This window comes from Vulpes lagopus, chromosome 10 (assembly GCF_018345385.1).
Source record: "Vulpes lagopus strain Blue_001 chromosome 10, ASM1834538v1, whole genome shotgun sequence".
NCBI classification, from domain to species: Eukaryota; Metazoa; Chordata; class Mammalia; order Carnivora; family Canidae; genus Vulpes; species Vulpes lagopus.
The window spans coordinates 83,175,030-83,190,551 of record NC_054833.1 but is presented as its reverse complement, the minus strand read 5'-3'; the positions used below and the strand labels follow the sequence as shown (position 1 = coordinate 83,190,551).

The window sequence follows — 15,522 nt, the reverse complement described above, 5'->3', positions numbered from 1 at the left end:
CGGGGAGCTGCGGGAAGCGCTTGGGGCGGCCACTGCCGCGCGGGCTCCGGGACCGGAAGTGACGTGAGGGCGCGCGCCGGATGTCCTCGTCGCGAGGGGCGGTGGGCTACGCCCCCGTGCGCCATCTGTCCGCGCCGACGCAGGAAGTGGGGACGCTACTGGCGCGCGCCGGGCGCTGTTTCTCCTCAGGCTCCGGGACCGGCGGTAGCGGCGACGGTAGCAGCAGCGGCAACAGCACAGGGGTGAGTGGCGGAGGGCCGGAGCGGGCGGCAGGCGCAGCCGCCTCCCTGAGCTCTTGGGACCAAGCGGACCCCGCGCGGCGCTGGGCGTTGAGGCGGCGTCGGGCCCGAACCCGGGCTCGTGGCGGCGGAGCCGAGGGACGAGGGTCCCAGCCGCGGCCGCGTCGCAGCGCCCCACGCCGGCCGCCCGGACCCTCCTGACGTCAGACCTCGGGCGCGGGGGGCCGGGGAGCGGGCTCAGCACCAAGGGGCTGTCCTGCCACTGGAGCGCGGGGGCGGCCCCCACCTGTCCGGCAGTTCCCCTCACGCCCCCCTGACGGCGGCCGCCCCCCCGACGGCCGCCCCGACTACGCCCACTCCCATCACGGTAGTTGCCCTCACACCCGCCCCGACGACAACCCCTGCCGCCCCGTCGGCGCCCCCGCAGCCACACTGCCAGCGTCCTGCCTTTGCTCCAATTCTCTTCTCTTTGCAGTGTCTTAACTCCAATGGGTGATGAAAAGGACTCTTGGAAAGTGAAAACTTTAGATGAGATTCTTCAGGAAAAGAAAAGACGGAAGGAACAAGAAGAGAAAGCAGAGATAAAACGCTTAAAAAATGTAAGCCATGTTTTTTAAGTAAGTGGTTTTCTTAAAGGAGATTTAATTTCTTTGCCCTCGTTTTTCCATTAGAACAACGCTTCTTCGGTGAAGTTCTTTTGTACTTCCAAATGTCTCAGGTGAGCTCAAAATCTATTCTAAAATTAACAAAAACATTCAAATACTCAGTTTACATTGAAGACACGTTGATAACGTATTACAGCTGTGTGTAGATGGCAGGATCTACATGGAGCGTGAAGTACTTTGAGCCTAAATTCATTAGTCCTATTGGACTAAATTTTCTCATATCAGTATTTCTGTGTTTATGGCACCATCTCTAAGTTTGTTTAGGATAGTAGGAAGTTACATTGGAATTAATATTCTGTCTTTTCCTTTTTTGGTTTGCATAACATATTTAGAGAAACTTTTGATAATTTTGAAAGGGATATTGGCAGAAGTAGCTTCTGATAATGATAGTCACCCTTAACTATTTCTGAGATAGCACAAAGTATTTGGCATAAAATATGCTTTAAGACTCAATTTCAGGTTATATAAACAAGTAGCATACTTGGCAGAGTCTTAATATTCCTGATCCTGTATACTGGTTTCAGATTTTTCATCTCAGGTTCTGAATTTACAGAGTTTTAATCATAACGTTGTATGATTTGAGTGACTGTTTTTTAATATTTCATAACATTGGTCCTTTCAAAGTATATGTGAAACCTTGTTTTTGGATGTTGGCAAGGTTTGATTATCATTAAAAAGACACTTATCTGTGAGGAAAATGACTTTCTCTTGCTTCTTAGTCTGATGACCGGGATTCCAAGCGGGATTCCCTTGAGGAGGGGGAGCTGAGGGACCACCGCATGGAGATTACAATACGGAATTCGCCATACAGAAGAGAGGACTCCATGGAAGACAGGTGGGGGTGAGGTGCACAATGAAGAAGGTGTCCAGGCTACACATGTGCTTCACTGTGGAGGCAGGATCGGTCCCACCATTACTTTGAAACTGTAGTCGTTTTATTTTTTATTTTATTTTATTACTTATTTGTCAGAAGAGGGAGGAAGAGCATGTGAGCACAAGCAAGGGGAATGGTAGGCAGAGGGGAAGCAAACTCCCTGCTGAACAAGGAGCCCCATGTAGGACTCATCCCAGGACCCTAGGATTATGACCTGAACTGAAGGCAGAAGCTTAACTACAGTGTCCCCTTAATCGTGACTTTAGGTGTACCTCACAGTTGAGATGGACTCCGCAGGGTATCAGTTGCTACCTCACATCTCTTATGAAAAGATTGAATGAGGCGTGACTCAGTGGCTCAGTTGAAGTGTCTGCCTTCAGCTCAGGTCATTATCTCAGGGTCCTGGGATCAAACCTCACATCAGGCTCTCTGCTCAGCAGGGAGTCTGCTTCTCCCTCTTCCTTTGCCCCTTCCTCTCCACAAGTGGTCTCTCACTTTCTTTCTCTCAAATAAATAAAATTTTTTAGAAAGAAGGAAAAGATTGAGTGTATATCCCTTTCCTTGCAGTTGTCCTTTAGTCAAATCTACCCCATTCACAGACTACATTTATTTATTCTTTATTACTTTTTAAGATTTTTATTTTGGGGGGGGAGTGTGTGAGCAGAGGGAGGGGCAGAAGCAGAGAAGGAGAGACAAGACACCTCACTGAGCAGGGAGCCCAATGTAGGGCTTGATCCCAGGACTCTGAGATCATGACCTGAGCTGAAGGCAGACATTTACAACTGAGTCCCCCAGGCGTCCCTCCCAAGGTACATTTACATAATTGTGCTGTGTGCTTTTAATGAGTAAAATCACTGCCTAAAATTGTACACAGATAAACCACACTACAGTATTAAAGTATATTAAGCAAGGCCTGTGGGCAGAAACATTTAGAAAAATGTTCTAAAGTTTCCTGCACCACTTGATTCCTTTTTTTTTTTTTATACACTTGATTCCTTCTTGTATCCATCTTCAGTGCCCAATTATCCATCAAATAATTAAAACTAACCTAACCAGAAATTAAGAAACAGACATAGATCAAGAAGTCTCCCTGGATTTTGGTCATATAGGCAGTTGAAGATATCATTGAGGGACATTTGGGGTCATTAAATTACCATAATATCTTTTTTTTTTTTTAACAGCATTATTGATGTATAAATGATAAATTACATATATATGAAGCGTGCAGTTTGATGTATTCATATACACTTGTGTGGTTGTCACCGTAATCAGGGTAATGAGCATATCCATTGCTCTCTAAAGTTTCCTCAGAGAGACGTCGTTAAACATACTCTTTGGTTTTTCACTTATACTTTTGATTTGAGTCTGTATTTAATAAGCAGTCTTGGCTTAAGTTTTGTAGTGTCCTGTTTAAAATGATGGTTTAGATTAAACTTTTTTGTATTCTGAACACTGCGTTTATCTGGGTTGGAGAAGCTCCATGGTGCTGTAATGTTCCTTGCATTACTTTCTTTACTATGATGTGATGCTGTTGTGTCTTATTTCAGAGGAGAGGAAGATGATTCTTTGGCTATCAAACCACCACAACAAATGTCTCGGAAAGAAAAAGCTCATCACAGGAAAGATGAAAAGAGGAAAGAGAAACGTAGGCATCGTAGCCATTCAGCGGAAGGGGGTACAGAAGCTTTATTTTTTAGTGTTTATTTATTTGTATCATGTTCAAGAATGGTCTGTTTCCTACATCATGATCTGCTGCTTTCTCCATAGCACAATTGAAAGAGAAGAGAAAGTGAAATTTTAGTTGAAAGCATAAATATTTTGTGGATCATTCTGTTTCATTTTCCTTCTGATGTTTTTCCCCTCTTGTTATGTTTTGGGTTAGTTTAAATGTAATTCTGTCTTAATTCAACAAGTATAGGGGATATATTTGCAATATTTATAGCAATTCAGTGTTGAATTAATTTAACTGGGGATAAAAAAGGATGATTGATGGAAGTCCAGATGGGTTTGATGTCCTACCATTATTATTAAAGAGTTCTTTTATGCTTAAGACTCTATGTATTTATTCACAAGAGACACAGAGGTAGAGACATAAGCAGGCTCCCTGTGGGGAGCCCAATACCAGACTTAATCCCAGGACCCCGGGATCACACCTTGAGCCAAAGGCAGACGCTCAACCACTGAGCTACCCAGACGTCCATATTAAGAGATTCTTAAGGATGTTAATTAAGATGCCTTGGCATCTAGTTTTAATCTCATTGTTAAAAATGGCAGTTGATGAACAGGGTTCTGTCCCACCAGATGGAAATCCACCAGAAGGAGCTAAGCTTTGTCCTGTGTTCTTTATGAACAGTGCTGTTTGTTGGTTTTTAATTATGAAACTAGTATACAGCTGACCCTTGAACAACACGGGCTCGAATTCCGTGGTCTATTTGTATACGGCTATTTTCTGGTAAACCCAGGATGGTACCACAAACCTTTTGCCTCCCTCCTTTTTAATATTTTATTTATTCATTCATGAAAAACATAGGCAGAAGGAGAAGCAGGTTCCCTGCAGGGAGCCCAATGCAGGACTTGATCCCAGGACCCCAGGATCACACACTCAACCCCTGAGCCACCCAGGTGTCCCTCCTAATTCTTCTAATGATATCTCTTTTCTGTAGCTTACAGGATTGTAAGAGTACAGTAGGGAACACATATAACACGCAAAAGATGTGTTACTCAACTGTGTTGTCATTAAGACTTCTGATTAAGTGTTCAGGCTCAGTTATCCTTGGATTTCTGACTGCACTGGGTGTCCGTGCTCCTGCTGTGTGTTGTTCAGGGGTCAGCTAGTGTCCAATCATAGTTTAATACAGAAAATTGAAAGACAAGGCAAGAGTTACAATTCTATTCAGTCATAATCACATTATTTTTTCCTTGTTTGGAGCCTCACTGCATTGGGTTTTAAGTCCTCATTGTTTGTTTTTGGTTTTTTTTTTTTAACATAAAATTGTGATCGTTTTTCCAAGTCATTAATTAAATATTCTTTTCTTCATGGGGTATTTTTAAATTAAATTTTGGGAGTTGGACCCCTTTATGTGACACTCTCTTTCTCCTTAGGGAAGCACGCTAGAGCAAAGGAAAAAGAACGAGAGCACGAGCGCCGGAAGCGACACCGAGAGGAGCAGGATAAGGCTCGCAGAGAGTGGGAGAGGCAGAAGAGGAGGGAGATGGCTCGGGAACACTCCAGGAGGGAGAGGTGAGTGAGCGCAATTTGCTAAGGAGCCTGAACTGAGCACTCCTGATGGCCAGCAGCCCCGCAAAGTGACAAAAGACACACACAATAACCTGGCAGCATAACACAGATGTGATGCAGAAGTGGTTTGGGAGCCCAGAGTCATGGTGCAGTATTGTAGGGTGGTGCTAACCAAGACATCTGTCCTGCGGGGATTGAGTTTTTACTGCATCTTTATTTATATATTATTATTTTTTTTTAAGATTTTATTTATTCATGAGAGAGACGCGCACACGCGCGCGCGCACACGCGCACACACACACACACGGGCGGGGGGTGGGGGGCAGAGACACAGGCAGAGGGAGAAGCAGGCTCCCTGCAGGAACCCCGATGTGGGACTTGATCCCGGGACTCCAGGATTATGCCCTGGGCTGAAGGCAGGCACTCAACCGCTGAGCCACCTAGGCGTCCCTTTACTTCATCTTTAAAGACAGAAATGGGTGTGGGTCTTCCTGAGAAAAAATTGTGAAGGAAATGGAACTCTGTGTATTGGTTTCCTACAGGTGGAGGCTGCTGGGGGAAGTACTTGGAGCAGGGGGGACGGCCTGGCCATTGTGTCTCAAGACCCTGTATAAGAGTGTGATTTGTACCTGAAGGAAGGGGCATTGCTAGCAGGAGCTGGGTCTCTTAACTCAGACCCAGGAGTGAAGTTTCGAGGCCAAATGCATAATGATGGAAAGGGAAGGGAAGGTAGAATAGGAAGAAGTGATCTTCATAGATCTTGTCAGCTGTTGCCTGGTAAGGGGGAGGAGGAACTGTTAATACCTCTGAGCTTGGTACTTCAGGTTGGGGCATGCCTTGTGAGAAGGATGGGAGTGCTATGTACTATGTTTTCATTGCAGTACTGTGTTCGAATATAGTAAGGCCCTCTCAGAGATAGCCCATTTCATGTATAGAAATTCTGACACACACTCTGTGCCCAAGAGAAGTCTGATGTAGAGTGATTTCATCATTTGCTCTGGGCAAGTATTTATTGAGGCCCTGCTCTGTTCTAGGTGTTCTAAGCTCTGTTCTAGGTGGCCCTAAGCCAGGAAAACCAAGGAAATACATTGCTTAGAGTTCTCTGCATCATAGCAGAAATAGACTGTGGTTTTTTTCAAACAAGGAAATCCTAAAGACCTTGTAGCAGCCTGGGAGCTGAGACACCAGACTCTTAGACATGAGTCTCCAACTACACCTCTGTGTGTACTTGGATTCCGAAGAGAAAGCATCTGTTTAGCCCTAGATCTGTTCATATGGGCCAGTAGAAACCAAGTGTTCCAGATAAGCAAGAACTTGAAATGGAGCAACAGAAATTATACTCTGAAGAATGGAGAGAATTGATGAAAGATGAGCAGAGCCTCAAAGGTCTGTGGGACAGTATTTTGTTCTAACATCCATGTAATTGGTGATCCCAGGAGAGGAGGAAGCAGCACAAAGATTTTTTTATGTATAATGAAAAACGTTTATACATTTAAGAAGCTCAGTACCCCAGTAGGATAAATATAAAGTCAAATCAAAGTGAAACTGGTGAAGGACACCTGGGTGGTTCAATGCTTGAGTGTCTGCCTTTGGCTCAGGGCGTGATCCTGGTCCCAGGATCGAGTACCGCATTGGGCTCTCTGTGAGGACCATGCTTCTCCCTCATTCTCTCTGTCTGCCCCTCTCTCTCTGTCTCTCATGAATGAATGAATGAATGCTCCCTTTGTCTATCTGCCTCTCTATGTGTCTCATGAATTAATTAATTAGTTAAACAGTGAAACTGGTTTCACTTTTCACAGAAGAAAATCTAGAAAGGCAGCGGGAGAAAAAATTACATAAAAGGGGGGCTTTAGTGTGATTGGTGGCTGACTTCTCAGAATCAGTGGGGGGCAGAAGGCAGAAGGTAGAATGGCATGGTCGCACTGCTGAAAGAAAACCTGGCAACTGGGAATTCTGTATCCAGCAAATCTGCTCTTCAAAAGTGAGGAGAAATAAAGATAAACTGGTGGAATCCATTGTTAGTAAGACCCACCTTAAATACTCAGAAAAGACCTTTGTTTTGAATGGAAATGACAGCAGAAAGTAATCCTATTCAGGAGGAAAGAGAAGCTCCAGAAATGGTAAAGGCATAGGTTAACATAACAGAATCTACAAATGTTTCTTATTAACCTAATAAGGTGCATGCTGCTGTTGCTAGAGCAACTACTAGGAAAATAACCAACAAAGTAGTACAAACAGGTATTAACATGGCATTCTAAAAAATCCTTGTTTAAACCCAAAACGGGATCCCTGGGTGGCTCAGCGGTTTAGCACCTACCTTTGGCCTGGGGCGTGATCCTGGAGACCGGGGATCGGGTCCCTTGTCGGGCTCCCTGAGTGGAGCCTGCTGCACCCTCTGTGTCTCTGCCTCTTTCTTTCTCTGTCTCTCTCATAAATAAATAAATCTTAAAAAAAAAAAAAAAAAAAAAGGCAGAGAAACAGGACCTAAAAAGACAGAAAGAAGACATCAAAACAACAAAACTAAGTTCAGCCAAATCCGTAATTACATGAAACATGCAGTAGTTTCTATATCTCACAGGGGTTCTTTGATAGCAAAGCAAGGTCTAGTATGTTGTCTGTAAGGAAGACCTCTTAGAGTGAAGGACAAAAATAGGGCAAAAGTAAACGTGTGGACAGAGATGTATCATACCCACAGCAACCACAGAGCACCAGTGGCTCAGCAATAGGCAAGGCATCAGAGTTCTCTAACAAGTCAGACCAGCACTGACACAGGCTTTCCAAAGACAGAAGGGTCTGTACGTCAGGAAGAAGTGATGGTGGTGAAAGAGTATGTGCCTGACAGCAGAAAAAATACATGATGCAAAAACAAACAGCTGAAAGAAATAGGCAGTTCATCAAATCTAATTGGAAATTTCAGTTCCGATACTCTTGTTGATAGAACAAGTAGACAAAACAAGATGTAAGGTGTCTAGAAAGTAGCCTGTACCGGCTCAGTCTCACCTGCATACAGCACTCCATCCACAGCTGCAGAGTACACACTCACTTCAAGAGGGGATATTGTCCAACACAGATCACATGTGGTCCACACAACAAGTTTCAAATCCCAGAGAATTAAAATTGTACAAAGCACACCTTACCACAAAAGGATTAAAGTAGAAATCAACACAAAGCTGGGGAAATCTTCAACTTTGAATGTTCGGATATTCAACAGTCTTTTTCCAAATCACCCATGGCCCAAAGAAGAAATTAAAAGGAAAAGCAGGGGCACTGGGTGGTTTAGTCAGTTAAGCATCTGACTCTTGATCTCAGGGTCATGAGTTCAAGCCCTGCTTTGGGCGCCTCACTGAGCATGGAACTAAAAAAAAAAAACTTGAACTGCAGGAAAAACACAGCATGCCAAAAGTTAGGGATACAGAAAAAGCCGTGTTGTAGAGTGAGAGGTTTTGGTTTTTAAGCACTGATAAACAGAAAAGGAAATTGTCAGTCAGCATCCTGAGCTACCTCCAGAAAGCAGAAGAGAGAAGCAGGCTCAACCCAAAGCAAGCAGAAAGAATGTCCACAGAATCCGAAGCAGAGAAACAGTTTCGTGGGGCAGGCTAGAAGCTAGCCACAGATGGGCATGAGGGGCCATATCAGGTGATGGAAATGTTTTAAAACCAGCTTGTGATGATTACACAATTTTATAAATATATGAAAAATGGAATTCTGTGGTTGGATTTCATGTGTTAAATTACAGCTTTTATTTTGCAACAGTTTGGACTCCGGGCACATACAGAATAGTTCTAGAATCCCAGCCTTCTGCAGTGGTAACCTCTGATGGGCCCCAAGTTGGTACCAGTGATTGTACCACAGGCCTTGTTCCATTTTCACCATTCTTTATGCTCATTTCTGTTTGTGTGTACTGATACTCTTTTTTTCTTTTTTAAAAATATATTAGCTTTTTTTTTTTTTAAGATTTTATTTATTTATTCATGAGAGACACACACAGGCTCGTGGAGCCTGCCTCTCCCTCTGCCTGTGTCTCTGCCTTTCTCTCTGTGTGTGTCTCTCATGAATAAATAAGTAAAATCTTTTTAAAAAATAAATAAAATAAAATAAAATAAAAAGCCCTTTATGGTGCACCTGAGTGGCTTAGTTGGTTAAGTCTCTGCCTTTGGCTCAGGTCATGCTCTCAGGGTCCTGTGATCAAGCCTTGTGTTGGGCTTCCTGCTCAGCAGGGAGTCTGCTTCTCCCTCTGCCACTCACTTTAATTGTTCTCTCTCTTTGTCAAATAAAATCTTTAAAGAGCCCCTTATGGATTGAACAACCTAAATGACGATTTTTAAATTTCAGCAAAAAGCTCTTGGGGTAAAAAAAACTTTGTGTTTGCGGAGAGAGAGAGTTGGGCTGTGCTTGTTGCAGGGACCGCCTTGAGCAGCTGGAGAGGAAGCGGGAGAGGGAACGGAAGATGCGTGAGCAGCAGAAAGAGCAGCGAGAACAGAAAGAACGGGAGCGGCGCGCTGAGGAGCGACGCAAGGAACGCGAGGCCCGGAGGGAAGGTGTGTGGGGGCGCACTCTGCGGTTGGGGTGCTGTTCCCATGGGTGAGCTCAGGGCTGCGTAGTGACCCTGAAGGATGAAGTGCTCTGGATGGTGGCAGAGCCAAGTGGGGACAGGCCGTGGGGCTCAGGCTGGGGAAGGCCACAGTCCCTTGAGGTATGAGGTGAGGGTGTGCAGCCACAGGACCTTCCCAGACCTGGTTCTGGACAGCTGCACCAGGTGCCACATGTCACTTGTGTCTGCTGCCCACGCTGGTTAGGCATAGGCTTGAAGAGGTAGGTGGTGGCTCTTTTCTGACCAACAGAGAAGATTCTGGAAGGTCCATGTGGGTCCTCAGGAAGAGCTCGCTGCCTCCAGGCCAGTGCGGCCAGGGCTATGAGTACGTGTAGTGCGTCACCACCAGCCAGCGTGTGGGTGGGATCTGATCGAGGTTGGGCTCCGCTGGAGATGGTGCTACCACGCCACCTCCCACTGTGTTTGGCGCCCCAGTTTCTGCACATCACCGAACGATGAGAGAAGACTATGGTGACAAAGTGAAAGCAAGCCACTGGAGTCGCAGCCCGCTACGGCCACCTCGGGAAAGGTTTGAGCTGACGGACGGCCGGAAGCCAGGTGAGGGTGCGCAGAACCTCCTTGGGCCAGCCTGCCACAGCTCTCTGGTGACAAATAGTCTAGCCCAAAATTCACTCTTTTTGTGCAATGAAATGATAGGCTCAAGTGTTTTCGTATCGTGTGGTGGGACCATCATTTGTGTGAAGCCTATTTGTCTGTTGGTGGGGACATTGGTTACAGGTCTTTGAGAGCAGTGTGGGTGAGCTGTGTTTTCCTACAGACCACAGTCTCTGCATGGAGCTGCCATCAGGTCTTGTTTATTGTAAAATGTTTTCCATGTTCACCTTTGATGGTTTGTTTCGTAAGTAAAAGAAGAGAAAATGGAAGAGAGAGACCTGCTGTCTGATCTACAAGACGTCAGTGATAGTGAAAGGAAAAGCAGCTCTGCCGAGTCCTCATCAGGTAACCACCAGCTCTGCTGTCACATGGGGAGGGCCCACCACCCCCTGCCATGCACTTCCAGCTGTTTTCTTCCTGAAGCGGAGTCGGGGTCAGGTTCAGAGGAGGAGGAGGAGGAAGAAGAGGAGGAGGAAGAGGAGGAAGAGGAGGAGGGGAGCAGCAGTGAAGAATCAGAGGAGGAGGAGGAGGAGGAAGAGGAGACGGGAAGCAACTCCGAGGATGCGTCTGGGCAGTCGGCTGGTGAGGAAGGCACAGGGCACCATGGTTTCATTTGGTGTTTAGAAACAAGAGAAATCATTTGAACTCTTGATTTAAAAATATTTCCAAACAGAAAATCCTATGGTATCTGGGACTCACATGAGACTCTAAAATTGGTTATTTACAGTGGTTCTTGCTTTCCATTAGCTGAAGGAGATCCTGTTTGTGCCTCTAGAGGTTCTGGAGAGCCCTAGAAAGAGGCAGAACCCAAACTTGTGTGGTGCGGGGGCCTTGCAGGTCTGAGCAGACGTCCTCTCTGTCTTACAGAGGAAGTGAGTGAGGACGAGATGAGTGAGGACGGGGAGCGGGAGAGCGAGAACCACGTCCTTGTTGGTGAGCGGCATCCCTGTTGGATGGTCCTTCCCTCCACTGCCCCTTGGCACTGCAGCCCTTTCTGAAGCAAGTAGATCACCATCTTGTGTGCGTAGCCCGACCCAGAGACATAAGCAGCCAACTCCCTGAGAGATGCGCTTGTGACTGTGGAGGGCCAGCATCCCTTCCTGGGGCCACACTGAGCATTGTCCAGAGTGTCACCATGGCTTAGATGTGGCAGGGAGGTGCCCTCAGGCCCTGGGACATCTAGGGCAGGGAGGTGCCCTCTGAGCTCCTGCTCCAGTCAGCACCTCCTGGTGCTCACAGCTGAGCTGGTAAACCCCAAGACCCCAGCGCCCTCTGTCCAGGATGGTGGGATACGCAGCCCGTATACAGCATCCACATGCCCTCACTGTTCCCCCTGCCCCAGGGCAGGAGAGGGGTGATGATGTTGCTTGTTCCTGGTTCCATAATTGGGTTTAATTTTTGAAGTTCCAGAGTCCCGATTTGATCGAGACTCCGGTGACAGTGAAGAAGGGGAGGAAGAAGCCGGTGAGGGCACTCCACAAAGCAGTGCCCTGACTGAAGGAGACTTCGTGCCCGACTCTCCTGCCTTGTCACCCATTGAACTCAAACAGGAGCTGCCCAAGTACCTCCCTGCCCTGCAGGTCAGACGTCCTCCCCACCCCGGGGCTATTTCAGCTTTGCTGATTGTGGACAAGGCCGGTAGCTAAGAACACATGGGGGGCCCCTGGTGGGTATCTGCCACCAGGGTCATACATGCAGCCAGAGAAGCCAGGGCTTTGGAGATGGGGTGCTGTGGGTGCTTCTGTCCTCGGTGTTCTCTTATTGTGGGACCTGCAGGCCAGGCCTGGCTCAGAAGGATGGGTCCTTCTGAGGTTTTGTCCATGTTGGTTTTATCTCTTAAGCATATCCTCACTGAAGAAACTGGAGAGGAGGGCTACTCCTGGCACCGCCCCCAGATTCCAGGCAGGGTTTACTGCATGTGTAAGTATGGCTGCAGCTGCTGCATCCTCACAACCTGCTGCTTTCCAGGGCTGTCGAAGCGTGGAAGAATTCCAGTGCTTGAACAGGATCGAAGAAGGCACTTATGGGGTAGTGTACAGAGCAAAGGACAAGAAGACAGGTGTGTACAGTGTTGGGGTGTCCCCCGAGGGGGGAAGGGGAGATGTGGCACAGAGAACCTATCCTCAGGCAGGAAGGAGTTTCTTCTGAGGAGCATTGTCCATGGGTGTACCCACTGCAGTTTCTCGGGCCCAACCTGTCATGTTTACTGTGCACAGCCTCTCCGGGGCCATCTGCAGGCACTGTGACAGAGGCAGGGTGTCCTGCTGGAGCCACAGCCAGTTTGCAGGGACTGAGATCCAGGCGTGGCTGTCCTGGCCTTTGGCACCCTCAGTGTCAAGGTCACTGAACACAGTTCCAATTCTCCTGGGAGTCCTCCCTCCCCAGATGCCTGGGTATGGACTCATCTTACCTGTGAGCGCCAGCTAATGACTCGTGGGCCCATGAGCAGTTGACTCGGTGCCTGTGGAGTCCAGAGGTCAGCCAGACCATGAGGCTCTGCACTTGCTTGGTTGTGACAGCAGGTACTTCGGCCCCATAGCAGAGTATGGAGTCTGGTAAGGGATAGCACCTGAGCAGGTGTGTGAGCCATGGACCAGAAGCTTCCCCAGCACCGAGGCTGGGTATTGGAAACTCAGGGAGGCCACCTAAGACCCTGGTGGATGTTTCTGTGTTGCAATGTTGAGGTTTGCTGAGTCTCATTGCAAATCACAGAGAGAAATGGGAAAATTCTCAGCTATTTTAGACAAAAGCTGGTCTAGAAATAGGCCTAATGTTTCTGTTGGGCAACAGATTTGGGCTTTTTTATGTGGTGCTGATGTGATACGGGATTTTCCAATTAAAACAAGGCTTTTCAGTGCAAAACAAACACTTCCCAGGTCCCAGCCAAGTGTGTGTATGTAAAAGGTTTTCTCAGACTGTCTCTGAATCATTTTCAGATGAAATTGTGGCTTTGAAGCGGCTGAAGATGGAGAAGGAGAAAGAGGGCTTCCCGATCACATCTCTCAGAGAGATCAACACCATCCTGAAGGCGCAGCACCCCAATATTGTCACTGTCCGGGTATGGCAGCCCCCAAAATGTCCATGCCCTGATGTCCATCACATGGTCTAGTTCCCTACCATCTCTGCATGCCCATGCCCCAGGAATCAACCACTGTAGGGGTGGGGCCTGAGAGGAGCAGGGCACCCACAGACCGGCTTTCTTTCTCTAGGAAATAGTCGTGGGCAGCAATATGGACAAGATCTACATAGTGATGAATTACGTGGAACATGACCTCAAAAGCCTGATGGAGACCATGAAGCAACCTTTCCTGCCAGGTGGGGCCCTCTGGCCAGTGTCCCCAATGAGAAACATCCCGTGCTTGGGCTGCCCAAGCTGCAGGCCGTGTCCCTGACCTTGTAACTCTGACCTCCTCATGCTGTGCACGAGTGTTTGCGCATGTGAGGGCCATGCTGAGCTGGGAGCCTCCCCAGGATGGACACACCCCAAGAAGCCTGGTTGCTGCTGAGGTGGGTTGATAACCTGGGACTGACCCTTTGCTCTCTAGGGGAGGTGAAGACCCTGATGATCCAGCTGCTGCGTGGGGTGAAGCACCTACATGACAACTGGATCCTGCACCGGGACCTCAAGACATCCAACCTGCTGTTGAGCCACGCCGGCATCCTCAAGGTAATAGGGCTCACCCCACGGGGCCCGATGCCCGGGCCTCGGGGGCCTGCCCATAGCCCACCTTCCATCCTTGCAGGTAGGGGACTTTGGCCTGGCAAGGGAGTACGGGTCCCCTCTGAAGGCCTATACTCCAGTGGTGGTGACCCTGTGGTACCGTGCCCCAGAGCTGCTGCTGGGTGCCAAGGTGAGTGCCGGGGGCTGTGGGGGCCTAACCTGCGCTCACTGCCCCACCAGCCCTGAGTGTGCCCCCTGGCCTCCCAGGAGTACTCCACGGCTGTGGACATGTGGTCGGTGGGCTGCATCTTTGGGGAGCTGCTGACTCAGAAGCCACTATTCCCTGGGAAGTCGGAAATCGATCAGATCAACAAAGTGTTTAAGGTTTGTCTGTGGCTCCTACCTGCAGGGCATCCTGTGAGGTGTACGCAGGCACTCCGGACCAGACCCTTCCCTGCAGGCTGTGGCTGTTCTGAGACATCTCTCTCTGTCTCTCTTTCAGGACCTGGGGACCCCCAGTGAGAAAATCTGGCCTGGCTACAATGACCTCCCCGCAGTCAAGAAGATGACCTTTACTGAATACCCCTATAATAATCTCCGCAAACGCTTTGGGGCCCTGCTCTCAGACCAGGGTTTCGATCTCATGAACAAGTGTGTAAACATGCAGGGCATGCGCCCCCTATGCCCCAGCCCACGCCCACCCCTACTCCTGTGCCAGGTGCCAATTGCTCTTGTCCTCCCAGGTTCCTGACCTACTTCCCTGGGCGGAGAGTCAGTGCAGAGGATGGCCTCAAGCATGAGTACTTCCGAGAGACGCCCCTCCCCATCGACCCGTCGATGTTCCCCACGTGGCCCGCCAAGAGTGAGCAGCAAAGGGTGAAGCGTGGCACGAGCCCACGGCCGCCGGAAGGAGGCCTAGGCTACAGCCAGCTGGTGAGGGGCAGGGCTAGCAGAGGAGGAGGGAAGGTGTGGGGGCTCCCTGAGGCGGGGCTGGCCCGGCCGGGGCCCCACGGCACCACTTGCTCCCCAGGGCGACGACGACCTGAAGGAGACGGGTTTCCACCTCACGACCACAAACCAGGGGGCCTCAGCTGCGGGCCCTGGCTTCAGCCTCAAGTTCTGAGGTTCTGTACGGAGCCCACCCCAGCCCCATGGGGGCAGCTCAGGAACACTCGGCGGGGGTCGGTGCTGGAGGCAGCATGCAGGTCCAGACCCAAGCCCTGCTTTGTGTGTACTCAGCTGCCACAGGCTGGGACGGCCCTGGATCTCCACCTCAAGTCTCAGACTGCCTGTTCTGTTTGCTTTTCCACGTTTCATTTTTATTTTATCTTGGCTTGTAAATTTGTAGAATTAAATCACATTTTCCTTGTTGTGGAAGGAAAGGCTATATTTTTTCAGATGTGTCAGACTTGCCCTGCAAGGAGTGGGCGGGCGTCAGTAGGTGGCCAGTGTGGACAGCATATCCTGGACATGCAGACTTGTATGCTGACCCCTGGGGGCTGTGGTGTGAGAATATAGCCTTGATTTGGAGTGAAGCCGTGGGGTGGGGGTGGGGGGGATTTTTCTACTTTTAATCTTCACTCTCCTGCTTCACACCTTCCTGCCCCTCAGGGCATCCACAGCCCCAGGCACCCCAGAG

At 48.7% G+C, this 15,522-nt stretch overlaps 1 protein-coding gene across 5 annotated transcripts; it reads left to right on the top strand.

The window, feature by feature from the left end:
* Positions 1-91: 91 nt before the first annotated feature.
* On the top strand, positions 92-15,260 carry LOC121500556 (cyclin-dependent kinase 11B). Of its 5 annotated transcripts, none has more exons than XM_041772341.1 (20): positions 92-242; positions 715-838; positions 1,624-1,739; positions 3,326-3,453; positions 4,881-5,019; positions 9,418-9,554; positions 10,043-10,165; positions 10,472-10,567; positions 10,646-10,804; positions 11,090-11,155; positions 11,627-11,802; positions 12,191-12,281; positions 13,159-13,280; positions 13,432-13,537; positions 13,768-13,889; positions 13,966-14,073; positions 14,151-14,267; positions 14,386-14,534; positions 14,627-14,816; positions 14,914-15,260. In XM_041772341.1, exons 2-20 carry the CDS (start codon positions 728-730, stop codon positions 15,004-15,006), a joined length of 2,349 nt encoding a protein of 782 aa, XP_041628275.1. In that variant the 5' UTR covers positions 92-242; positions 715-727; the 3' UTR covers positions 15,007-15,260. The 5 variants fall into 5 exon arrangements, with proteins under 5 accessions (XP_041628275.1, XP_041628276.1, XP_041628274.1 ...); XM_041772342.1 differs by having other exon boundaries at positions 1,624-1,745; positions 10,478-10,567; XM_041772340.1 differs by having other exon boundaries at positions 1,624-1,745.
* The last annotated feature ends 262 nt before the right edge of the window (positions 15,261-15,522 follow it).